The 27,508-nt window shown below is 46.4% G+C and overlaps 1 protein-coding gene across 1 annotated transcript in view; it reads left to right on the top strand.

Annotated features, from left to right (window-relative positions):
* The window catches only part of L2HGDH (L-2-hydroxyglutarate dehydrogenase), a 62,690-nt gene that overhangs the window by 26,247 nt on the left and 8,935 nt on the right, over positions 1 to 27,508 (top strand). The window contains exon 5 of the mRNA XM_068372232.1: positions 9,935 to 10,135. Coding sequence (XP_068228333.1) covers positions 9,935 to 10,135 — 201 coding nt within the window. The remainder of the gene's footprint in view (positions 1 to 9,934; positions 10,136 to 27,508) is intronic.

Below are 27,508 nucleotides of genomic sequence, written 5' to 3'. Positions count from 1 at the left end.
TTAATCTATTTGTTGATTTAAGAAAATTATTTTTTGTCAACGTTGCTTTAATTCGTCATACGTATTTGTGAGTATCAGTGACTATTGAAAGCTTAACGCTTGTTTTCTTTGGTATTAATCTAGGTAGTGTTGTGCATCTAAATTCCCGAACACTTATTTATTTTGGAGTCTAACAGAAATGTAATTACAGTATGTGCTATCAATTTAAAAAGCTGTTTGTTCCGTAACCGAAATACAAACCACGCTATTTACTGAGGGTTTACCTTTTAGCGCAGCTGAAATGACGAGCCAATAGTTTTAACGAGGGTTAATTACCCCCGCGCTAGTTAGCGGGGGTTGGGGAAGGGTAGCTTGCTACCCCTCCCCCCTCCACACACCGGTGACTTGCTTCACTTCACTTTTAGCTCGGCGGTGATCAGACGTGTCTGCTCATCGCCCTCGTGACAGCCTTTAATTTTCTGCTTTTTCTTTCAGCGTGTGTGTTGGTTGGAAGTTGACCTTCAGTTATTACTTTACAATGCGTACATGCCCTGGAGTTGCCGGTCGTCCTTGTGGGACTTTCATGTCGGACGTAAATACGGATCCGCACACCCTCTGCCCTCAATGTCGGGGCCGACGGTGTAACCAGGAGAACATGTGCCGTGAGTGTAGGGAGTGGTCTGCCTCCCAGTGGGAGAGGTTTGGCCGTCGGCGTAAGAAGAAGTCTAGAAAGACCGTTCTCCTCCGGGGTTAGCCTTGAAGGAGGAAGGTTCTCGGGACTCTTCTTCCGCTGCCCAAACCTCCTCCGAAGCTCCCCCTCGTCCGCCTCCTAAGGAGAGTCGGCCGAGTGGGAGCGCAGGCCCTTGTTCTGTTTCCCGACCTTCGGTGGGGGGAGAGGGCGTCGCCTCCCATAGCGAGGCGGTTCCCCCTCCTCCTCCGGGGGAGGTTATTGATAATGCCTTATCCAGTGATGATCTTTTACAGATTTGGTCGTCCCTGGGGCTTAAGGGCTTGCCCTCCAGGGTCGCTCTTATTGACCTTGTCTCGTTGGGGGCCGCTGTTAAGCAGTCGCCGGCGGTAGCAGAAGTAGACCCTCTGTCTATTGTCGACGTCGTGGTGACAGAGGCCTCCGACGTGGCTGGGCCTTCCGCCGCAGGTGCTGTTACGGGTGATGGTGCTAAAGGCTCTCCTCCTCCTTCCGTACATCCTTCGAAGGGGGAAGTGAGTCCTTCGGTCTCGGCTGCTGCTCAGCTTCCTTCTGAGGGAAGTGCTTTAACAGAGACTCCCCTTCGGAGGACTGATGGTCCCGACGATCTCCCCCGAGGCCGCCTCCGCCGTAAGGCTCACCGTCCGCTACGCCACAAGGGCCTCCCTTCCCCTTACAGGGGGACTAAGAGGCGCCTTTTTGGGTCTTCATCCTCCGGGGGGACTCTCCTCGTCAGCCTCAACCTACAGCTCCGCCCTCCTTGAACCTCTCTGCAGACCGTTCACCATCTCCTGCCAGATCTTCGCCTTCTGGAGAACTCGTCACCCGACGGGCAACGGTCCCTTCGGGGCTAAGGGATCCTTCCCTTACGCGAGCAGTGCTAGCGCACAAGCGCTCTCCTGCTCGCCAGCGCTCTCCTGCTCGCCAGCGCTCTCCTGCTCGCCAGCGCTCTCCTGCTCGCCGACGCTCACCTGCTCGTCGGCTCTCTTTCCGAGCGTCAGCGCTCATTTGAGGACCATCGCCCTGCGGTCTCTGACCACCCTTTAGTTCCTGCTGAACTCCCTGCTCACCATCTGCCTGGTCCTGTGGCTACGCAACATCGTGCTGCGCGTGTGTCAAAAACACATGTTCGCCAGCGCGCCAGCGATCTCCCAGTTCCTGCTCGTGAACGCGCCGCGCCACCTGTCCTTTCACATGACACGCGTTGACCTTCTGCTCGCCAGCGATCTCCAGCTCGCCAGCGATCACCTACGCGCCAGCGATTACCTCCTCGCCAGCGTTCACCTGCTTGCCAGCGCGCACAGGCGATCTTAGTATCGCCTATTCAACAGCGACAGCTAGCGCGCCAACGTTCTCCAACGCTCCTGAAGGAACATGGTTTGCCAGCTTCTAGCTTGCCATCGCGCGATCGCCCGCCTGCGCATGCTGCTCGCCATCGCTCGCCATTGCACGATCGCCCTCCTGCGCATGCTGCTCGCCATCGCTCGCCCCTGCACGATCGCCCTCCTGCGGATGCTGATCACCATCGCACTCCATCACGCGATCGGCCACCTGCGCATGCTGCTCGCCATAGCTCGCCCCTGCACGATCGCCCTCCTGCGCATGCTGCTCGCCATCGCTCGCCCCTGAACGATCGCCCTCCTGCGGATGCTGATCACCATCGCACTCCATCACGCGATCGGCCACCTGCGCATGCTGCTCGCCATCGCTCGCCCCTGCACGATCGCCCTCCTGCGCATGCTGCTCGCCATCGCTCGCCCCTGAACGATCGCCCTCCTGCGGATGCTGATCACCATCGCACCCCATCACGCGATCATTCACCTGCGCATGCTGCTCGCCATCGCTTACCATTACGCGGTCATTCACCTGCGCATGCTGCTCACCATCGCACGCCAGTGCGTCGACATGCCACATCGCGCCATCGCCAACTTGAGCGACTGCACTCACCAGCTCGTCATCGATCGCCTGTGGATCTACATCGCCAGCAATCTTCCTCACCTACGCGGCAGCGCGTTTCCTCGCCGTCGCGCCAACGCTTGCGTTCGTCGCCTCGGACATGCGTTCATTTACCTGCCCACCCTCGCGCCCGCGCGATCGCTCGCCTGCGCGATCGCTCGCCTGCGCGATCGCTCGCCTGCGCGCCCGCTCGCCTGTGCGCCCGCGCGATCATCCACCTGCGCTCCCGCGCGACCATTCGCCTTCACGCAACCATTCGCCCTCGCGCGACCATCGTTCGCGGCGAATTCCGCAGCCGGTGGTAGCAGCAGGAACGCGTGCTCCTAGACGGCACTCGGAATCACCTCCATCCAAACACAGGTTGGTAGTGCAGGACGAGGAGAGGTTAGTACAGCATTCTTCCCCACCTTCTTTTCAGGCAGGTACCGTCGTGTCCACTCCAAAGGATTGCCCGATCCCTTTCCCTTTAGCGAGGATTTCGGACTCTGTGTCCTTGGAGCAGCAGACTTGGTTTGGTCCGCTGGCACGGGCGTTAGTGAAGGTTATGAAACCAGCACTCGCCGGCCAGGGTAACAAATTAACGGCTGTCTCTCCTACGCTGAATAGAAAGAGAGGAGTGGACTTCGTGGTGACTTCCCCCAGGGCGAAGTTGGTTCCCAAGAGGTCGGTCGCGAAGGTCCCTTCTCCTGCACGAGTACTCTCTCCTTCTCCCGTGGACGAGGCCTTTCCGTCCTCAGGTGAGTCCAGTGGGGCGGTAGTCTTCCCCTCGGCACCGGGGGGGAGACTTCGCTTCAGGCAGGAGAATCGTCTCGTGAGGAAGGGGCCCCTCGAACCTCGTTGTTGGGATCCTGTATCCCTCCCAGGAGGGAATCCAAGGATTCCAAGACCATCCCTAAATCCTCTGCAAGGATTCGTCAGGAACCCACGACTACCCAGGGGAATGTCCACGTATCACCCCAGGAAGAGATTCCTGGGGCAGGAGACTTAGCTGCCAGCCCGCAGGGAGGAGAACAGCAAGAATCCAAACATGCCTTCTGGCAGGTCCTAAACCTGATAAGGCAACTTAAGAGGCTTACGGATCCAGTCATCGCCCCCCGTGAAGGCAAAGACACGATTCTGGATGAAGTGTTTGACGTTCGGAAGGCCCCTAAGACCAGTGCAGCTCTGCCCTGGTCTCGGGGGCTGAAGAGTGCCAGGGCTAGGGCCAACGCTCAGCTCGCACTTCTTGCCTCCTCCTGTCGTTCCACTGCCGGGAACAAGCTCATCCCTCCTCCTCGCCTCCAGCAGAGGAGGTATTTCGAGATCCTGGGTGAGCACAACCTCGCTCTTCCTCTCCATCACTCTGTGGAGGAGCTGGCGAAGGGAGTTCCCCTTGAGAAACTCTCTGCCCGGCAGGTGTCGTTCTCGGCGGCAGAGATCCTTAACCACGAGAAGGTCGCTAAGTATGCCATGCAGGCCACTTCGTGGCTGGACTTCTGGCTAGGATCTCTGGGCATCCTATTGCGATCGGAGGACTTGTCCAAGGAGACCAATAGGAAGGCCCTAGAGACCTTCTTGCTCTCGGGCACCCGCTCCATCGAGTTTTTGGCGCACCAGGTTACCACCCTGTGGGCCAACTCGGTGTTGAAGCATCGCGATGCTGTGTCCGAGAGATTCCATCCGAAGGTCCTTGCCGTAGATGTGTGTAGGCTCCGACATGCTTCCCTTCTGGGGGAGAGCCTGTTTGAGCCTCAAGACATGGAGCGAACGGCTGAGAGGTGGAGGAAATCCAGCATGAACTCCCTCCTCCACAGGGCCCTTACAACTCGGCCCTATAAGCTTCCAGCCCCGCCACAACAGCAGCAACAGCCTCGTAAGGCTCCCAAACAGGCACCGGCAGCTAAGAAAGTGGTGTCTAAGCCCCAGCCCTTTCCAGCCAAGGTCAAGAGGGGCGGTAAGTCCTCCAGGGGAGGCAAGACTCCTAGGGGTGGCAGCCGTGGCCGCAAGCCCTAGGGGTGGCAGTCCCCCTGCATGTCCACCTGTGGGGGGATGCCTTCAGTGTTGCGTCCGCAGGTGGCAGCAACACGGGGCCGATGCTTGGACGGTCTCAGTGATCGGCCAAGGTTATCGCGTCCCGTTCACAACATCTCAACCTCCCCTGACAGCGAATCCAGTGTCGTTGAGCTCCTATACCACGGGATCGGCAAAGGGGCTGGCCCTTCAGGCCGAAGTCGAGACCATGCTCGAGAAGGGTGCTCTCCAGGAGGTCGTGGACGGCTCCCCAGGCTTCTTCAGTCGACTCTTTCTTGTAAAGAAGGCTACTGGATGCTGGAGACCCGTCATCGATCTCTCAGCTCTGAACAGGTTTGTCAAACAAACCCGGTTCAGCATGGAGACAGCAGACACGGTCAGACTTGCGGTGAGACCACAAGACTTCATGTGTACACTGGATCTAAAGGACGCGTACTTCCAGATCCCAATCCATCCGTCTTCAGGAAGTACCTGAGATTCTGCCTAGACAACAAGATCTACCAGTTCAAGGTGCTGTGTTTCGGTCTCTCCACAGCTCCTCAGGTGTTCACCAGAGTGTTCACCCTGATTTCATCTTGGGCGCACAGGAACGGCATTCGTCTCCTTCGTTACCTGGACGATTGGCTGATCCTAGCAGACTCGGAGTCGACCCTTCTTCGGCACCGAGACAGGCTTCTGGATCTTTGCCAGGATCTGGGGATCGTGGTAAACCTCGAGAAGTCCTCTCTGCAGCCGTCCCAACGACTGGTTTATCTAGGCATGCTAATAGACACCAATCTCCACAAAGCCTTTCCATCAGACGACCGGATAGCAAGGCTGAGGAGGGTGGCGGAACCCTTCCTCAGGCGAAAAGAACTCCCCGCCCAATCGTGGTTGCGTCTCTTAGGCCACCTATCCTCCCTGGCCCGTCTGGTTCCAAACAGCCGCCTCAGGATGAGATCCCTTCAATGGCGGCTCAAGTCCCGGTGGAATTAAGGATCCGATTCCCCAGACATTCTGATCCCAATGGGGTCTCTGGTACAGACGGACTTGCGGTGGTGGCTGGCCGACGAGAACCTGCGGAAGGGAGTGAGTCTTCTCGTCCTCCCCCCGGAATTGACTCTGTTTTCGGACGTGTCAAAAGAAGGGTGGGGGGCGCACGTTCTGAACCAGAGGGCCTCAGGCCTTTGGTCAGAATCAGAAAAGTGCCTACACATCAACCTGCTAGAATTGAAGGCCGTCTTTCTGGCTCTTCAGCAGTTCCAACGGTCCCTGGCGGGTCACTCCGTGGTGGTGATGAGCGACAACACCACGGTAGTGGCTTATATCAACAAGCAGGGAGGCACTTTTTCGCAACAGCTATCCCATCTTGCAGTAGAGACTCTGAGGTGGACCGAAACCCACTCGATAACACTATCAGCTCGCTTCATTCCTGGCAAGAGGAATTTGCTCGCCGACAGTCTGAGCAGGGCTTCGCAGATAGTGAGTACCGAGTGGTCTTTGGATCCTCAGATAGCCAACAAAATCCTGACTTTGTGGGGTTCCCCAACCGTGGACTTGTTCGCGACAGCCTTGAACTTCAAGCTGCCCCTGTACTGCTCACCAGTCCCGGACCCCAAGGCACTCTGGCAAGATGCTTTCCAGCAACGGTGGGACAACATCGACGTGTACGCCTTCCCACCATTCTGTCTGATGAGAAGGGTGCTCAACAGGACCAGACTATCGGTCAACTGTTCCATGACTCTGGTAGCTCCGCTATGGCATCACGCGGAATGGTTTCCGGACCTTCTGCAACTCCTGACGGAACTCCCAAGGGAGCTTCCTCCACGACACGAGCTTCTCAGACAACCCCACTCCGGCGTCCCTCACAGGGCCGTAGCTTCACTTCGGCTTCACGCCTGGAGACTATCCAGCGTCTCCTCGCGGAGAGAGGCTTTTCGCAACAGGTTGCGGAGAGAATGTCTCGGCACCTGCGAAGGTCCTCTGAGGGAGTCTACCAAGCAAAGTGGAGAGTCTTTTGTGGTTGGTGTCGTGGAAGGGGTATCTCTCTACTCGATGCCACTATTCCAGCAATAGCGGACTTCCTCGTGTATCTGCGAGAAGAAATGCGCCTTTCTGTCTCGGCAGTGAAAGGCTATCGCTCAGCCTTAAGCTTGGCCTTCAGATTGAAGGGCGTGGATATTTCTTCATCGCTAGAACTCTCTTTACTCATACGTAGCTATGAGCTTACCTGCCCCCAGTCGGAAGTGAGACCCCCTCCTTGGAACGTGGTTCGAGTCCTCAGGTCTCTTAAGAGACCTCCCTTCGAGCCATTACGCCAGGCCTCCGATCGCCACCTGTCTTGGAAGACGGCTTTCCTACTGGCCTTGGCTTCGGCCAAGCGAGTTAGTGAACTTCATGATCTCTCGTACGACATCGCCCATTCAAGGGGATGGGGGGAGGTAACGTTCAGGTTCGTCCCTGAGTTTGTGGCCAAGACTCAGAATCCTGGAGTGCCGGATCCTCGGTTCGACTCTTTCAGGATCGCGAGTCTCCGTTCTGTAACAAACGACCCTGACCAGCTGCTACTATGTCCAGTGAGGTGTCTGAGGCACTACTTGAAGAGAACGGCTGCAGTCCGTCCTCATGTGCGAGCTTTGTTTGTGAGCACAGGCAGGACAAAGAGGAGGGTCACCAGGAACACCATCTCAGCTTGGATTCGAAGGGTTATCCACCATGCCCTGAATCCTGACCCTCCTCCGTCACGTCGCCCTCGGGCCCACGATGTCAGGGGTATTGCTACATCCCTGGCCTTCAAGAGAAACTTCTCTGTGACGCAGGATCTTCAAGCTGGGGTCTGGAAGCGTCAAACGACCTTCACAGCCCACTACCTGCAAGACGTGACCCATAGGAGCCTCGATACGTTTTCTATCGGCTCTGTGGTGGCTGCACAACAGCTGGTCTAACCTCAGGCTCCTTTTTGGACAAGTAGCAGTAGGTTGAGGGCGTTGTTACCCGGTCTTAGTCTGCGTGAATGAAAGAGTATGTCTGACCCTTACTTTTTTCTTCATTCTCCCCTCTCTTGGGGAAGCAGCATCCTGGTCCTCGCATAGCTGACCTCGACCTCTGCAGGTAACCCATGCTTCTTTGTGCTCCTAGTACTGTATTAAGCTTAATACTGTTGCGTCTCCCATACCCTGACGAGGTGGTATGGGGAACATCCTATCCTAGAATTCCTATCTGAAGGTCTCAAGGTCAACTTCATAGGACGAGTCACACTCTCCTCCTCACACTGCTTATGTAGGCCACTTGTTCCTACCAATGCTAGGAACTTGTGAGGTACAGGGGCTCCCTCTCTCTAGTGCTGCTCACTGAGGGATCGAGCCCCCGGGCAAGCCGAAGTCAGTAAGGCTGGGGACTTTCCACCCTTCCTAAGGGGTAAGTCACCCTCAGTAAATAGCGTGGTTTGTATTTCGGTTACGGAACAAATGACAAATTCGAAGATAATTTGTATTTTTCCTAACCATACAAACCTTAGCTATTTACACATATGTGCCCGCCATCCCTAACCCCCAAGTCAAGTCCTACCTCTAAGTGAAGTGAAGCAAGTCACCGGTGTGTGTGTGTGTGGGGGGGGGGGGGGTGTTTGCAAGCTACCCTTCCCCACCCCCCGCTAACTAGCGCGGGGGTAATTAACCCTCGTTAAAACTATTGGCTCGTCATTTCAGCTGCGCTAAAAGGTAAACCCTCAGTAAATAGCTAAGGTTTGTATGGTTAGGAAAAATACAAATTATCTTCGAATTTGTCATTTTCCATAAGGTTCTCTTGAATAGTGACTGCTCAAAATTGTCTTTCCATTGCATTGTTCCAACCTCTGTTACAATTGAAGTTTTAATCTATGTAAATTATAAAACTCAATATGTACATAGTTCCTAAACTTGGTAATATAGCTAAACTATTACATTTTTGAATAATCCAAACTGAAGCTTTTTATTTTTTGGAAAATGAGAATTCTATAAGCCAAAGGGTCCCAATAGGGAAAGCAACCTACTGTGAAAAAAGTATTGGAAGATGTAAAGATTTAGTCATAAAAAACGGTAACTAATAAAAAGACATTGATAGATGTATAAGGTATGATATTCTTCAGTTGTGTATGAAACTTGGGTATGTTTAGGTCAATGTTATATTAATCATGGATAATCACCCTTAATTTTTCTGCTTGTCTGGATTAAAATGGGCTGCAATTTCCAATTTGATTAGGGTCCAATTACGCATATAATAGGTCATGGGTAGCTTGTATTTGCTGATGAGAGAGAAAGACATGAGCCATCTTAGAGTGGCATAAGCTTTTCATTCTTTAATGGTTGGTAAAGTTCTGTTTAAAGGTGATTGTCCTCGCTGTGTAAGTGCTGGAAATTAATAGGATTTTACACTTAAATATATATAATTTTCATGCTATCCTTTGCATCATAAGTAATTCCCTCACTCCTCACCACTTAATGAGTTTTGAGTAATAACTTAAATGATCAAAACTTTATTAGAAGTGATTCCCTAGCAGCTAGCACTCTTCTTGCTGTATCATACGCTACTTGTCTCTCATGGCTTTTGGCCTATGGCACAGAATCCGTGTCCTAGCATATTTGAAGTGGGAGTAGAAGTGTGTTGAGAGAGAAATTATTCCTAACTTTACTTTCAATATTATGAAGTCATGAAGTTGACACTTCTTTCATTAAAAGCTTATGATTCAAAGGTAGGCATGGATATACTGGACTGGCCATAGATTTTAATATTAAAATCATGTTTTATAGTGTATAGGATTAGACGAAGTGAGGTAATCTTGCGAATGTTCTTTTTGTTCAAGAAGCAGTTGTACACTTGCTTATAATCTCTTGTGATCTTTTTGTTTACATCACATAGGAAGAATGAACCTTTGGCCTCCTAGCTGATTACAGTGGTTACTCTTTTTACTAGTAATGATTGTTGATTTAGTACAGTATAGTGCATTTTTATTTGATTATTATTAAAGTTCTCCATGGGTCAACATTGAGCTAATTTTTGTCTGAAACTTAAGCTTTATGTGGGAAAACAGGACAAAATACAGGATAACCAAATGTATTGTTTTTATGGGGTTGTATTGGTTGATTGATTGATTGATTGATTGATTGCGAGTTATCTGGCATACTGACATCTATGGTCATTGATGCCGATGTATTGGTGCTTTGGTTTGTGCCGAAGTACTGCATCGAGTATTTAAAATCATATTTTGTTTAGATTCTAGTCACTTTGATTTACAGTATCACAATCATGTTTTACCATAATTTTCAGGGTGTGAAAGCCATTTGGTCTCCTCATACTGGCATTGTGGACTGGGGTCTTGTTACCGAGCATTATGGGAAGAATTTCCGAGACAATGGTGGGAGTATATATCTTGATTTCAAAGTCACTGGTTTTGAATTGACTGAAGACAAACCAGGGTCAACAGAAGTGCATCCAGAGTATCCAGTCAGGGTGTACAGCAAAGACAAAGTAAGATTGTATTTATTGAATTTCTTTATAATTTAAGATATATTTTCATAGAAATACTTTGTTGGGTAAACTGCTTTTAAGGTAGTTTTTATTCCTAATGAAGTACAGTATATCATTATTGTGTGAATTAGAATATAGCTTTGGTAATGATGGTTTGTTTTACCTCAAACCCAGCACTCATTTACTGCGCATATCATTGTCTTCAGAGTCCAAGACTACAGTTAACCTTTTTACAGACAGAAGAGCAATGCTATTATTACATATGCATCACCTGGCTCCTCTGTTGCACAGCTGATAGCTGCCTCACTTTCTGTGTTTCTAAAAAATTCCCAGACAGTTTTCCATTATTGCAGGATTGTCTAAATCTCATCAACCATACTAATTGACTGTTTAGTATATTTCAAATTATGTAAGGATTATTTTAGATTTTTACATGTATTTTATTGTATAGGCATTCTCCCTTGGCTACACAATGAAATTTGAAGTCACCAGTATGTATATAGTAGTTTTTTTAGTTCTTTTAAAAGCCCAAAATTTAGAAAAGCATGTTTTGCATAATTAAGTAGCATCAAAATTAGTGAAGATATTGGTTCCTTTTTTATGTGTAAAATAACATAACTTTTATTGGCCACATTTGAATTTTTAGTCATACTGTACAGCCTATAAAAGTGATTTTGACGAAGGAAAAATCTATTTCTGGGCGAGAAACCTGTGTTTTTGTGAAATGCTCCTCTAGCACCATTTCTAAGGCATAGTTATTGCTGAATATACCAGAGAAAAAAAAGAGATGCTTGGAATGTCAGGAATAAACCTAGCTCGCTCACTCTTTGAGTGTCGGTATAGAAAACTGGGGCGTGATTGAACCACGACCATAGATCCCTCACCAATTAGACCTCTCCTTCATCAACATCCCCCTCTCCCCTTTGCATGAAATTCATATGAAGTTCTTTTTGTAAAGTAAGGTGTTCTTTAAACAAGAAGTATACTTTTATGCTCATTGCAACAGGCTGTCCTTAGTACCAATCCAGATGAAGGAGCCAACCAGCTTCTTTTGGGATACCATGACTCCCCAAGTGTTGTGAAGCAGTAAGCTAACCATGGGGAGAGGTGTCTATGACACTACAGGGACCTTGCCCAATGATAGCAACATTAGAAGTGTTCAGACTGAAGAACTTGCTGTTAGAGTTCGAGACTGCAAATGCAGAGATGTGAGCAAGGAGAGAGCTAAGTTATTGGATGACATCACAAAAGCCAAAAGGATCGTGGTGTCTGTTGGTAGAGGTTTAGCACTTGGCATTAATATGGAATGTACCTTCACACCACTGGGACGAAGAGTGTCATAGTGATGAAATACATATCCGAATTTGTGTCTCCTTACCTCAAGGATCTTCAGGTGTCTGATTTATTGGACCCTTCTGTGCCCTCAGAGAAAGTGGTCTGGAGATCAGGACTGTTGTTAGGAGCAGGGCTGTAGGTGATGTAGGTCATCAGGAACAATACAATTTTTTTAATGTGAGAGACAAAACTTTCACTTATGTAACTTGTAGTAGTATTTGATACTTCCAGTTGGTAGTCCATATATTTCCAGGTTTTGGACAAGGAGTCCTGCGCTGCTTGATCAGTGGTTTTGTAACACTCCCAACACCCTCATAGACTTCGTATGCATCTCTTGTGAAGTAATATGTTCTGCCTAAATCTCAAGGAAAGGTAGAATGACTAGTTCTTTTATCTCTCTTGTTGCCCTCTTAAGGAGCTGTATTAACCACGACCATTACATGCTTTTTGGCTTTTTGGACGTCTGATGCTGACGATTTACCCGAAGGAGCACCTTCCTTGCAAACTATGTCTACCAAGAAGCAACTGGCTTTTGGGAGGATGAGTCATTGTCTTACCAAACCTTTCTTTTGCTATGCCTGGTTTAACACTGCCGTCTCTCTGTTGGGGATATAGGTTTTCTGTGTCATAGTATTGTAGAGGTTTCCTTGAAAGTCAGTAATGGTTGATGACCTAACAGCTTCTGCATCCCTATAATTAGCTGTTAGGAGGCTGTTCAAGCCACCTTCCTTGCTCATGTATAGTATCAGAAAAGATGACATGTCCTGGAAAGAAAAGAACCCTGTCTGGTTCTAGGTAACTTCCTCCCATGAATTAGTGAATCTTCCTATTTTAAAGGATGAAAGGCTTATATTATAGTAACAAATAAATTTTAAAAGTAATTTGCATTTTTCAATATTTAACTTAGCCGGTGATTATATAGCTGCAACTCTGTTGCCCGACAGACAACTCTACGGTAAAAACTCGCCAGCGATCGCTACACAGGTTGCGGGTGTGCCCAACAGCGCCATCTGTCGTCCAGATACCCAGTACTCAATGTAAACAAAGACTCAATTTTCTCTCTGTCGAGCTATCGACAAGACGTACTTACTCGCTGTTGCTAAACTGGAGTTTTTTCACAACTAATTGGTGAAGTACTTTATTCTAGTTTTGAGCTTTCGCTATGCAGGTGTTTTATCTTCATCTTAAATCTTGAACTCATTTTGGATAGATTTAATTATGGTGACAAAGAGAGTATGGACTTTCTTTCACTTTTAAATGGCCGACCCTTCCCTTAGACGGAAGTGTGTTTAGGCTTTTAGTAATTATATCACGTTATAGATTTTCCTCTATATATTTTATATCTCTCCGCCTTTATTAGGCCTCTTCGATTAACTTTCCATTTATTATAAACATATAAAAATAATTTTAATGTTTTGTTTATATAGACCTTTCCTGAGAGTAGGCGGTCCTAACTTGGAAACCGAAGTTAATCAACGTTGAGCCCTTTATATCGTAATTAACTTTTAAAGAGCTAAGGATTTAAAACTTTTTAAATGTAATATTTTATGAAAGAATTTCTTTGATAGTCTTCGTACTGTTTTCAAAGATGAACTAACGTTTAGTTTATTTATGCTACGCAGTTGTTGACGTTCAGGACGTTCAACATGCGCTCTATCGTTACGATAGAGAGAGAGTGTATCACGGTTTCACTTTGCAGTAAGAGTAAATCGATTCTGACGTTTTGTTCATTCTTTCTTAGCTTAAATGTTTTAAATTCTATTTTAAAGGAACTTTTTATTTGAAAAACCTTTCAGTTTTTTCCTTTAGTCAAATAACATGTTTTTTTTGACGAAATATAATTGGGCTCTTCTCTTAGGTGCGAAATCAAGAGAGAAAGAGAGAGAGAGATAGAGACGGAGGGAGAGAGAGGAGAGAAAACGTTCCGTTCAAGCGGGTAACGTTGTTCTCGAGTTACTCTCGTCCCTAGTCGCTGTACGGGGAGGAAGGATAAAACGTTTTAGTTTTTTATTCTCGTCCCCAGGCTATGTGCGGTGAGAGATTGAAAACGTAGTTATATGAACTAGTGTTTATTCTCTTTCCCAGCCACTGATTTTTTTATCTTAAAATATGTTTTCTGTTTTTTGCTGGTATTAATGAGCTTGCATTATACGACTGATTTCGCAATTACAGTGGTACCTCTACATACGAATTTAATTCGTTCCACAACCAACTTCGGATGTAGAAAATGTTCGGATGTAGAAACGAATTTTCCCATAAGAATACATGGTAATTCATTTAATTCGTTCCTCAGCCTAAAAACCCATAATAAATCCTTAATTAATGGCTACATATAATTACACATAACAATAACATAACTGCATAATATGAAAGAAGCGTGTAAAAAAGATAATTACAAAGAAATAATAAATAAAAAATATGTTTAATTGCCACTTTACCTTAGAAACAGGCCAACGCAGGTGTAGGATTTGCTACGCCAGGAGACGGACGATCGGCGAGAAAGTAGACATGGTGTTAACATGTTCTTTAAATAAATACTCTCTCTCTCTCTCTCTCTCTCTCTCTCTCTCTCTCTCTCTCTCTCTCTCTCTCTCTCTCTCTCTCTCTCTGTTCTTCTTCACTGTTAGTGTTAGAGACATCTATTAATTTTTTTCTGAGAGAGAAAGAGAGAGAAAGAGAGAGAGAGAGAGAGAGAGAGAGAGAAAGAGAGAGAGAGAGAGAGAGAGAGAGAGAGATTAAACAAAAATGAGAGATTAAACAAAAATGTGTTGTGCACATAAGATTTTTAACAGCGTTAACGAGTTGAAAGACAGTTAAATGTAACTAAAAAAACAATATCAGCGAATCTGAATTCCTTCATTAACTAAAACAAATATTGATACAAACACACTCGTGTGCGTATGCGCAAACACACACACACGCACGAGGAGACACGATCGGCGAGGAGGTAGAGATGGTGACTGCGATATCATACCGTAACTTACACTACGGAAATTTTAATCTAACTTAGCTTATTTATTTTTTTTTTATATTTCATATTTTGAAAAAAAATTTTCTTTTCATTTTTTATTTTCATCACTTTCAGTGACGAGTTACGGTATGTTATCGTAGTCACCATCTCTACCTCCTCCCCGACCGTCTCTCTTACTGCGTAGCAATTTTTGCACCCGTGTGTGTGTTTGTGCATACACACACGAGTGTGTTTGTATCAATATTTGGTTTAGTTAATAAAGGAATTCAGATTAGCTGTTATTACTTTCTTAGTTACATTTAATTGTTTTTCAACTCGTTGACGCTATTAAAAATCATATGTACTCTAAACACATTTTTGTTTAATCTCTCTCTCTCTCTCTCTCTCCGAAAAAAAAATAATAGACGTATCTAACACTATAACAGCGAGGAAGAACGAGAGAGAGAGAGAGAGAGAGAGAGAGAGAGAGAGAGAGAGAGAGAGAGATTTTATTTAAAGAACATGTTAATGCTATGTTTAGAGAGAAACAGAAAAAGAGAGAAGTCTTATTTAAAAGAGCTTGTTAATGCTATCATGGTTTTCTTTGCTTCACTTTTTTCTTTTTTTCTGTTCATCACGCTGGCCCTTCTCACAAATGATCGTTGCCAACAATCTCTTTGTCCTTTATCCCTATCAACAAAAGGCGTTCTATCTCTTCCAGGGTATTGCTAAGATGTCTTGTAATAATAGTGATCCCCTTCGATGGTTATTTGCTTTAATGGCTGCCTTCAGCTTGATGATCCTCGAGATCATAGGCCTATTCCGGCCATATTGTTTAGCCATACAGTATCACTCACATGCACACTGCTCTCATGTTTTTCTATAATTTCTTGCTTCAATTCTAATGAAAGAATTGCCTTCTTCCTGTACTGAAACTTAGCTTCTTAGACACCATGATTATAGGTAAAATCAAAAAGGAAATGTGAGAAAAGGAAGAAAATGAGCACTGTTAATAACAGATCAAACAGAGAACAACCACACGATACACACAAGAATAGAGAACTGAGCACTCGACGCTCAATGGCGTAATGTTTACTTCGTGTGTCGAAATAAAATTCGGGTGTAGAGTCAAAAATTTGCTCGAATTTTACTTCGGATGTTGGAAAATTCGGATGTAGATACGTTCGTGTGTAGAGGTTCCACTGTACTACCTTTTAATGAAGGGTAGAATTGCGTGTTTCAGGTAGAAATCAGTAAAAGTTTCGATTTCAGTGAAATAAGTGCAAAACAGAAAATCGAAGTGATAAAGTGATATGCGCAAAGTGTTACAGTGTTGCGTCCGAGGGTTCGTCTGTTCGTGCCTGTCGTTCACCTAGTCCGGGACCTCTTACATGCTCCCAAGCCCAGGGGAGAAGTAATGTCAAACGACTTATGGGTTCGAGAGGCCTTGACCAACGAACAGACGTTTTCCCTCTATGGTATCGGGTGTATCTTACCAAGATCTCCCCTACCATAAGACGAGAGAGACGTTGTTTCTCCTCGTCATCCGAAGGCTTTTCGCATAAGAAACCTGTCACAAGGTTTCGAAGCCCTTAAGCGAAAGTCAGTCCTTTCAGGACAGGTCCAGCGTCCTGGTTACAACCATTAGGACAGCTCTGACCCTATGCAGTCATCGGATAACTGCTCGCCGCCTAACAAAAGCGTAACACAGACTCCGAGAGTCTTTTTTTGTAGGCAAAGTGTTGCGGTCACAGACGTTACCCTCGTCTCTTACCACAACCATTTCCGTTGATCCTTAATGGGTTGTATGGCAAGACATGCAGTATATGCTTGCCTCCCTTATGGAAGACTATTCTGCCGATTAGTCCGTTGAGTCTAGCCGTTTATCTCATCGATATCCTGGCTTTCAGCCAACCTAACGTTCCTTTGTGCTTACTGTTGACGTTGGCGTAGCTTAGTCACGTCAGTCAGGTTGTTTAGAACCACACTCGATGCGGTCTTGTGTGGTTTTTCAGCCGCATTTGGACGTTAGGCCACTTGCTGATGCTCCTGTTGACGTTCACTAACAATCGGAGTTGACTTGTTTTGACGCTGTGCGTCAACCTCCGCATTCTAGAGTTGTTTTGACTGCTCAGTCTAGGCAGTCAAAGCAGTCTCGAGTGGACGCTGTGCGTCCTCACGCACCTGTTGTGGTTGACAGTTCAGTTGTTGACAGTTCACAGACTGTCAAGCAGTTACATGACGTTGCGTTCTGGTCCGCTACTAATGCACCAGTGAGTGTGGACTCTGCTTGTAAAGCATTGCCACCACGGTAGGTCTCTCCCTTGCTTGAGACTCAGCTTTTATCGGACAAGGTTCCTGTAGATGAGGAAGTTGCTGTTCCCCCTCCTACTGATATTCTCTTGAGGACTCTGTCAGATGGAGAGGAGCCTAAAGCTGCTTTGCCTCCTATGGACTTTAATTAAATCATGACGATTTTTTTTAAGGATCTTTGTCCGGATTTTTTTGTAACTGCTGCTCCTCGTTCGCCTAAACGTCAGAGCTTACACTAGGCCTAGCTACTTCGAAGCCGTTGTTTTTAAGCTAGTGCTCTCTCGCTCTCCTAGAGAGCTTTACGTTGGCTAAGCGACTGGTTTTTCACCAGGAGGAGTTTGGGGGATACAGCCTTTGCTTTCCCTTCTTTTAAACTGGTTTATAGAGCGAGAGTCTGATATGACACGAGAGAAGTTCTCGGCTTGGGAGTTCATGCCTCTGCCCAGATAGACTTCTCAATTCTCGTAGACTCTCCCTGGCGCCTGGCCAGGAGACGCTCCAAGTTGTTTACAGGTCAACTTCACAGCTGTTTTCGAGCCTTTGAAGTTTTGCTGTACAATTATGTCACGCATAACAAGGGTTTCAGGGATGGTAAACGGTACCCGCCTCAGTCGCTAACCCCGTCTGTTGCCACACCTGCTCCCGTAGACCCTAAATGGGCTTTGCTGCAAGACATGCAGTCCAAGCTTGCGTCCTTGATAGAGGACTTTAATGCGGAGAAGGTTGCTACCGAACCTTCTGGCCAACAACCTTCCAACCGGTCGGTTGGGCGCCCTGTTGACGCTGAGGTAACCTACTCGCGTCTGCCAGTTGAGGTGGTTCCTCCACCGATGCGACCCAGTGTGGGTTGCCAGCCGCACGTTGACGTTAAGCGACGCTCGGAGGTGGTTGTTGACGTTCAGGACGTTCAACAACCAGCAGAGGTGACTTGTTTTGACGCAGTGCGTCAACCTCAGCAACCCGGTAGGGTGTTGACTGCACAACCCAGACGGTCTAGACAGTCTCGGGTTGACGCTGTGCTTCCTCGCGCACCCATGGTTGTTGACAGTTCACAGACTGTGCAGCAGTTCCATGATATTGCGTCCGGCTCCGTCACGCATCCACCAGTTCGACCGGACTCAGCGAGCCAGACGTTGCCCACTCCGTTGCCGTTTCCTCATCAGTTTTCGGATGAGGAACCCTCTGATGAGGACGTTGCTGAACAACAAGACGATCAGCCCCTAGAATAGATCAAGCCCTGCTATCCATCCAGAAGATGCTGAAGAAGGAACGCTGCTCAGTCAGGCTGTGGATGAGTCTGGTAGGGACGCTGTCATCCATGGAACAATTTGTGTCACTAGGAAGACTACACCTCCGTCCTCTTCAATACCATCTAGCTTTTCACTGGAAAAAGGACAAGACGCTAGAAGCGGTCTCGATCCCGGTTTCCGAAAAGATAAAGTCTTGTCTGACTTGGTGGAAGGACAATATCAACCTAAGAGAGGGTCTTCCCCTGGCTGTTCAGACTCCCAACCACGTTCTCTTCTCGGACGCATCGGACGTGGGCTGGGGCGCGACACTAGACGGTAGGGAATGCTCAGGACTGTGGAACTCGAGTCAGAGGAGCATGCATATCAACTGCAAGGAGCTGTTGGCAGTACATCTGGCCTTGAAAAGCTTCAAGTCTCTCCTTCGAGGCAAAGTGGTGGAAGTTAACTCGGACATCACCACGGCCTTGGCGTACATCTCCAAACAAGGAGGTACCCACTCACTGACGTTGTACGAGATCACAAGGGACCTGCTCATCTGGTCAAAAGGTCAAGACATCTCCCTAGTAACGAGGTTCATCCAAGGCGACTTGAACGTCATAGCAGATTGTCTCAGTCGGAAAGGGCAAGTAATTCCAACCGAATGGACCCTCCACAAGGATGTGTGCAAGAGACTTTGGGCCACTTGGGGTAAAACCATCCATAGATCTCTTTGCAACCTCGCTGACCAAGAGGCTTCCAATCTATTGCTCTCCAGTCCCAGACCCAGCAGCAATACATATAGATGCTTTCCTCCTAGATTGGTCACATCTGGATCTCTACGCATTCCCACCGTTCAAGATTGTCAACAAGGTACTGCAGAAGTTCGCCTCTCACGAAGGGACAAGGTTGACGTTAGTTGCTTCCCTCTGGCCCGCGAGAGAATGTTTCACCGAGATACTTCGATGGTTAGTAGACGTTCCCAGTAGTCTTCCTCTAAGGGTAGACCTTCTACGTCAGCCACACGTAAAGAAGGTACTCCAAAGCCTCCACGCTCTTCGTCTGACTGCCTTCAGACTATCGAAAGACTCTCGAGAGCTAGAGGCTTTTCGAAGGAAGCAGCCAGTGCGATTGCTAGAGCAAGGAGAGCTTCTTCCATTAGAGTCTACCAATCGAAGTGGGAAGTCTTCCGAGACTGGTGCGTCAGTTTCTGTATCCTCGACCAGTACCTCTGTAGCTCAAATAGCTGTTTTTCTCTTATACCTGAGAAAAGGACGATCCCTTTCAGCTCCCACTATCAAGGGCTACAGAAGCATGTTGGCATCAGTCTTCCGGCATAGAGGCTTAGATCTTTCCAAACATAAAGATCTGCAAGACCTCCTTAAGTCTTTTGAGACCACCAAGGAGCGTCGTTTGGCTACCCCTGGATGGAATTTAGACGTGGTACTAAGATTCTTCATGTCAGACAGGTTGGAGCCGTTACAATCAGCCTCCCTGAAAGATCTCACTCTTAAGACTCTTTTCCTGGTATGCTTAGCCTCGGCTAAAAGAGTCAGTGAGATTCATGCCTTCAGCAAGAACATAGGATTTTCGTCAGAAAAAGCCACTTGTTCGCTACAACTTGGTTTTCTAGCCAAAAATGAGCGGCCTTCTCGGCCTTGGCCTAAATCTTTCGATATCCCCAGCTTATCGGAGATCGTAGGCAATGAACTAGAAAGAGTCTTGTGCCCTGTTAGAGCTCTTAAGTTCTATTTAAAGCGTACTAAACCTTTACAAGGCCAATCTGAAGCTTTATGGTGTTCAGTTAAGAAACCATCCTTGCCTTTGTCAAAGAATGGTTGGTCAGACTTTATCAGATTGTTAATACGAGAAGCTCATTCACATCTGAGTGAGGAAGACCGAACTTTGCTTAAGGTGAAGACGCACGAAGTTAGAGCTGTAACAACTTCCGTGGCCTTTAAGCAAAATGTATCTCTGCAAAGTATAATGGACGCAACCTATTGGAGAAGCAAGTCAGTGTTCGCATCATTTTACTTGAAAGATGTCCAGTCTCTTTACAAGAACTGCTACACACTGGGACCATTCGTAGCAGCGAGTGCAGTAGTGGGTGAGGGCTCAACCACTACAATTCCCTAATTCCATACCCTTTTAATCTTTCTCTTGAAATGTTTTTATTGTTGTTTTTTGGGTTGTCCGGAAGGCTAAGAAGCCTTTCGCATCCTGGTTGATTTGGCGGGTGGTCAAAGTCATTTCTTGAGAGCGCCTAGATTAGGGGTTTTGATGAGGTCCTGTTGTATGGGTTGCAACCCTTGATACTTCAGATCCTAGGGGTCGATCAGCATCCTAAGAGGATCGCGAGGCTCCGTAAGGAAGACGTACTTAAAAGGCAGAGAAATTGTTCAAGTCGACTTCCTTACCAGGTACCTATTTATTTTGTTTTTGTTATTTTGATAACTTCTAAAATGAAATAAAAACTCTTAGCTCATAAAAGTGTAAACATATATTGCTGGTCTCTACCCACCCCCCTGGGTGTGAATCAGCTATATAATCACCGGCTAAGTTAAATATTGAAAAATGTTATTTTGATAATAAAATAAATTTTTGAATATACTTACCCGGTGATTATAAATTAAAGGACCCTCCCTTCCTCCCCAATAGAGACGCAGTGGGACGTGGAGAAAATTGAGTCTTTGTTTACATTGAGTACTGGGTATCTGGACGACAGATGGCGCTGTTGGGCACACCCGCAACCTGTGTAGCGATCGCTGGCGAGTTTTTACCGTAGAGTTGTCTGTCGGGCAACAGAGTTGCAGCTATATAATCACCGGGTAAGTATATTCAAAAATTTATTTTATTATCAAAATAACATTTTTCATAGCTGTATAAATTTGTGTTCTTCAAATTAAATTTCCCACCTCAATCACCCCTTCAGTTCTAGGCATAGGTATAAAAGTGTCTTATTTTGTGACATGCGGGTGGGTGGGGCTTCTCCTTAGCACCACCTGTCATTACCAATAGTATTGTTAACCATTAAATGGTTGTTCCATTGTTGTCGGACATATCCCGATTTTAAAGGACTCGGGTATTGTATAGCTAAAAAAAAATACAAATTACATGAGCAAGCTGACCTTTCAAATCCCTCTATGGGTGAAAACTCGGGCTTGAAGCTCTATGGTACTGGTGTGTGCTGCTGATTTTAGAATGAAGACCCAAATTTCAGACCATTAGGACTGTTCCACAACGTTCATCACCATTCGCTCATTTTTCATATGAGAAAAAAAGAGGATCTTCCTGTGTCCAGTGATATAATTTGGATATACACTAACGGCAGGAGGACCCAATATTTTAGAAGTGATTCTTGTATACTTTTCAGTCTTTAGGCCATTCCAGGAAAGATGTTTAGAAACATGATTATTCGCTTAGCCAAGTTGTCTTTGTCTATTGCATCATGATAGTTGGAGAAAATACCCTGATAGAAGTTATTGTTCACACGATTAGAGCTCTGTTCTCATCTTTAGTTTTGAAATATATGGTAGTTACCATGTTAACACTACTTTAAGTGGAGGCATAATGTCTGTTAATGTGGATAATTTCTATCTAACGGATTTGATATGTACAGTACTGTAAATAGATAGATAGGTATTCTTGGGACTGGTACAAATATCAGGGCAGGTATTGCCTTTAGTGAAAGGACTTACAGTAATACATATTTCTTATTCCATTTTATTTGGCATTCACATTTCAGCTGGTACTGCTAGGGTGCCACAGCCCACCCTCCCACATTATCCACCACTTAAATATTGCAAGAGCTTTATTTTACTCTTGCAGTAGTTCTTCTATCTTATTTGACCCCTTGTCCTTACCGGAGACTTTGGTCATTTACCTCTGTTTGCTCTCCAAGAGCTCATTATGTTTCTGGCTGGTCATATTTATTACAGTGTTGTAGGGCATTCGGTAGCTCAAAGCTTCCTCTCTTGAAATGTGATTCAGATTGTATGTAACCATAAAATTGTGATGAAACATATCACCTCTTTTGTATGGGAAAAATAATTATTTTTTTTTTTCAAATTCAAACTAATTACCCATGTTTAAGGGCTTTCCTCCCTGTTCCATTTCTGGCAAGAGCCCATGTTTTGTTTAAGACAGCTTAAACTATAGCCAACCAACCCATCTCTTCTGAACTTTCAACTACTGTACAACATTCCGGGCAATATGAAAAGTGGGGCAGTTACATACTGTACTTTGAACTTAAGGAACCTGCTGTTGCTTGTGCATTACAAATATTGATTTTCATTCTGTAAAAAAGGACTGTCTTGTTTTGGGCATTTTTAGACCTAGAATTTGTTTATGCTCTATATTTGTTATGAGATAGTAGAGAAAGAGACCCATGATGATTCATAGAAAATTTTTAAAATTATTTGCAGTTCAAGGTGCATCAATACTACAAAATGTCATATTTTCAATATTTAACTTAGCCGGTGATTATATAGCTGCAACTCTGTTGCCCGACAGACAACTCTACGGTAAAAATTCGCCAGCGATCGCTACACAGGTTGCGGGTGTGCCCAACAGCGCCATCTGTCGTCCAGATACCCAGTATTCAATGTAAACAAAGACTCAATTTTCTCTCTGTCGAGCTATCGACAAGACGTACTTACTCGCTGTTGCTAAACTGGAGTTTTTCACATCTATTTGGTGAAGTACTATATTCTAGTTTTGAGCTTTCGCTATGCAGGTGTTTTATCTTCATCTTAAATCTTGAACTCGTTTTGGATAGATTTAATTATGTTGACAAAGAGAGTATGGACTTTCTTTCACTTTTAAATGGCCGACCCTTCCCTTAGACGGAAGTGTGTTTAGGTTTTTAGTAATTATCTTATCACGTTAGAAATTATTTATAGATTTTCCTCTATATATTTTATATCTCTCAGCCTTTATTAGGCCTCTTCGATTAACTTTCCATTTATTATAAACATATAAAAATAAATTTTAATGTTTTGTTTATATGCGACCTTTCCTGGGAGTAGGCGGTCCTAACTTGGAAACCGAAGTTAATCAACGTTGAGCCCTTTATATCGTAATTAGCTTTTAAAGAGCTAAGGATTTAAAACTTTTTAAATGTAATATTTTATGAAAGAATTTCTTTGATAGTTTTCGTACTGTTTTCAAAGATGAACTAACGTTTAGTTTATTTATGCTACGCAGTTGTTGACGTTCAGGACGTTCAACATGCGCTCTATCTTTACGATAGAGAGAGAGTGTATCACGGTTTCACTTTGCAGTAAGAGTAAATCGATTCTGACGTTTTGTTCATTCTTTCTTAGCTTAAATGTTTTAAATTCTATTTTAAAGGAACTTTTTATTTGTAAAACCTTTCAGTTTTTTCCTTTAGTCAAATAACATGTTTTTTTTGACGAAATATAATTGGGCTCTTCTCTTAGGTGCGAAATCAAGAGAGAAAGAGAGAGAGAGATAGAGACGGAGGGAGAGAGAGGAGAGAAAACGTTCCGTTCAAGCGGGTAACGTTGTTCTCGAGTTACTCTCGTCCCTTGTCTCTGTACTGGGAGGAAAGATAAAACGTTTTTAGTTTTTTATTCTCATCCCCAGGCTATGTGCGGTGAGAGATTGAAAACGTAGTTTATATGAACTAGTGTTTAGTCTCTTCCCCAGCCACTGATCATTTTATCTTAAAATATGTTTTCTGTTTTTTGCTGGTATCAATGAGCTTGCATTATACGACTGATTTAGCAATTACTACCTTTTAAGGAAGGGTAGAATTGTGTGTTTCAGGTAGAAATCAGTAAAAGTTTCGATTTCAGTGAAATAAGTGCAAAACAGAAAATCGAAGTGATAAAGTGATATGCGCAAAGTGTTACAGTGTTGCGTCCGAGGGTTCGTCTGTTCGTGCCTGTCGTTCACCTAGTCCGGGACCTCTTGCATGCTCCCAAGCCCAGGGGAGAAGTAATGTCAAACGACTTATGGGTTCGAGAGGCCTTGATCAACGAACAGACGTTTTCCCTCTATGGTATCGAGTGTATCTTACCAAGATCTCCCCTACCATAAGACGAGAGAGACGTTGTTTCTCCTCGTCATCCGAAGGCTTTTCGCATAAGAAACCTGTCACAAGGTTTCGAAGCCCTTAAGCGAAAGTCAGTCCTTTCAGGACAGGTCCAGCGTCCTAGTTACAACCATTAGGACAGCTCTGACCCTATGCAGTCATCGGATAACTGCTCGCCGCCTAACAAAAGCGTAACACAGACTCCGAGAGTCTTTTTTTTTTGTTGGCAAAGTGTTGCGGTCACAGACGTTACCCTCGTCTCTTACCACAACCATTTCCGTTGATCCTTAATGGGTTGTATGGCAAGACATGCAGTATATGCTTGCCTCCCTTATGGATGACTATTCTGCCGATTAGTCCGTTGAGTCTAGTCGTTTATCTCATCGATATCCTGGCTTTCAGCCAACCTAACGTTCCTTTGTGCTTACTGTTGACGTTGGCGTAGCTTAGTCACGTCAGTCAGGTTGTTTAGAACCACACTCGATGCGGTCTCGTGTGGTTTTTCAGCCGCATTTGGACGTTAGGCCACTTGCTGATGCTCCTGTTGACGTTCAAGACGTTCACTAACAATCGGAGTTGACTTGTTTTGACGCTGTGCGTCAACCTCCGCATTCTAGAGTTGTTTTGACTGCTCAGTCTAGGCAGTCAAAGCAGTCTCGAGTGGACGCTGTGCGTCCTCACACACCTGTTGTGGTTGACAGTTCAGTTGTTGACAGTTCACAGACTGTCAAGCAGTTACATGACGTTGCGTTCTGGTCCGCTACTAATGCACCAGTGAGTGTGGACTCTGCTTGTAAAGCATTGCCACCACGGTAGGTCTCTCCCTTGCTTGAGACTCAGCTTTTTTCGGACAAGGTTTCTGTAGATGAGGAAGTTGCTGTTCCCCCTCCTACTGATATTCCCTTGAGGACTCTGTCAGATGGAGAGGAGCCTAAGCTGCTTAGCCCCCTATGGACTTTAATTAAATCAGGATGATTTTTTTAAGGATCTTTGTCCGGATCTTTTTGTAACTGCTGCTCCTCGTTCGCCTAAACATCAGAGCTTACACTAGGCCTAGCTACTTCGAAGCCGTTGTTTTTAAGCTAGTCCTCTCTCGCTCTCCTAGAGAGCTTTACGTTTGCTAGGCGACTGGTTTTTCACCAGGAGGAGTTTGGGGGATACAGCCTTTGCTTTCCCTTTTAAACTGGTTTATAGAGCGAGAGTCTGATATGACACGAGAGAAGTTCTCGACTTGGGAGTTCATGCCTTTGCCCAGATAGACTTCTCAATTCTCGTAGACTCTCCCTGGCGCCTGGCCAGGAGACGCTCCAAGTTTTTACAGGTCAACTTCACAGCGAGCCTTTGAAGTTTTGCTGTACAATTATGTCATGCATAACAAGGCTTTCAGGGATGGTAAGCGGTACCTCCTCAGTCGCTAACCCCGTCTGTTGCCGCACCTGCTCCCGTAGACCCTAAATGGGCTTTGCTGCAAGACATGCAGTCCAAGCTTGCGTCCTTGATAGAGGACTTTAATGCGGAGAAGGTTGCTACCGAACCTTCTGGCCAACAACCTTCCAACCGGTCGGTTGTGCGCCCTGTTGACGCTGAGGTAACCTACTCGCGTCTGCCAGTTGAGGTGGTTCCTCCACCGATGCGACCCAGTGTGGGTTGCCAGCCGCACGTTGACGTTTAGCGACGCTCGGAGGTGGTTGTTGACGTTCAGGACGTTCAACAACCAGCAGAGGTGACTTGTTTTGACGCAGTGCGTCAACCTCAGCAACCCGGTAGGGTGTTGACTGCACAACCCAGACGGTCTAGACAGTCTCGGGTTGACGCTGTGCTTCCTCGCGCACCCATGGTTGTTGACAGTTCACAGACTGTGCAGCAGTTCCATGATGTTGCGTCCGGCTCTGTCACGCATGCACCAGTGCGACCGGACTCCGCGAGCCAGACGTTGCCCACTCCATTGCCGTTTCCTCATCAGTTTTCGGATGAGGAACCCTCTGATGAGGACGTTGCTGAACAACAAGACGATCAGCCCCCAGAATAGATCAAGCCCTGCTATCCATCCAGAAGATGCTGAAGAAGGAACGCTGCTCAGTCAGGCTGTGGATGAGTCTGGTAGGGACGCTGTCATCCGTGGAACAATTTGTGTCACTAGGAAGACTACACCTCCGTCCTCTTCAATACCATCTAGCTTTTCACTGGAAAAAGGACAAGACGCTAGAAGCGGTCTCGATCCCGGTTTCCGAAAAGATAAAGTCTTGTCTGACTTGGTGGAAGGACAATATCAACCTAGAGAGGGTCTTCCCCTGGCTGTTCAGACTCCCAACCACGTTCTCTTCTCGGACGCATCGGACGTGGGCTGGGGCGCGACACTAGACGGTCGGGAATGCTCAGGACTGTGGAACTCGAGTCAGAGGAGCATGCATATCAACTGCAAGGAGCTGTTGGCAGTACATCTGGCCTTGAAAAGCTTCAAGTCTCTCCTTCGAGGCAAAGTGGTGGAAGTTAACTCGGACATCACCACGGCCTTGGCGTACATCTCCAAACGAGGAGGTACCCACTCACTGACGTTGTACGAGATCGCAAGGGACCTGCTCATCTGGTCAAAGGTCAAGACATCTCCCTAGTAACGAGGTTCATCCAAGGCGACTTGAACGTCATAGCAGATTGTCTCAGTCGGAAAGGGCAAGTAATTCCAACCGAATGGACCCTCCACAAGGATGTGTGCAAGAGACTTTGGGCCACTTGGGGTAAAACCATCCATAGATCTCTTTGCAACCTCGCTGACCAAGAGGCTTCCAATCTATTGCTCTCCAGTCCCGGACCCAGCAGCAATACATATAGATGCTTTCCTCCTAGATTGGTCACATCTGGATCTCTACGCATTCCCACCGTTCAAGATTGTCAACAAGGTACTGCAGAAGTTCGCCTCTCACGAAGGGACAAGGTTGACGTTAGTTGCTTCCCTCTGGCCCGCGAGAGAATGGTTCACCGAGATACTTCGATGGTTAGTAGACGTTCCCAGTAGTCTTCCTCTAAGGGTAGACCTTCTACGTCAGCCACACGTAAAGAAGGTACTCCAAAGCCTCCACGCTCTTCGTCTGACTGCCTTCAGACTATCGAAAGACTCTCGAGAGCTAGAGGCTTTTCGAAGGAAGCTGCCAGTGCAATTGCTAGAGCAAGGAGAGCGTCTTCCATTAGAGTCTACCAATCGAAGTGGGAAGTCTTCCGAGACTAGTGCAAGTCAGTTTCTGTATCCTCGACCAGTACCTCTGTAGCTCAAATAGCTGTTTTTCTCTTATACCTGAGAAAAGGACGATCCCTTTCAGCTCCCACTATCAAGGGCTACAGAAGCATGTTGGCATCGGTCTTCCGGCATAGAGGCTTAGATCTTTCCAAACATAAAGATCTGCAAGACCTCCTTAAGTCTTTTGAGACCACCAAGGAGCGTCGTTTGGCTACCCCTGGATGGAATTTAGACGTGGTACTAAGATTCTTCATGTCAG

This window comes from Palaemon carinicauda, chromosome 4 (genome assembly GCF_036898095.1).
Source record: "Palaemon carinicauda isolate YSFRI2023 chromosome 4, ASM3689809v2, whole genome shotgun sequence".
Taxonomy (NCBI): domain Eukaryota; kingdom Metazoa; phylum Arthropoda; class Malacostraca; order Decapoda; family Palaemonidae; genus Palaemon; species Palaemon carinicauda.
The sequence above is the reverse complement of the archived record's forward strand: the minus strand, read 5'-3'. Positions and strand labels throughout refer to the sequence as shown.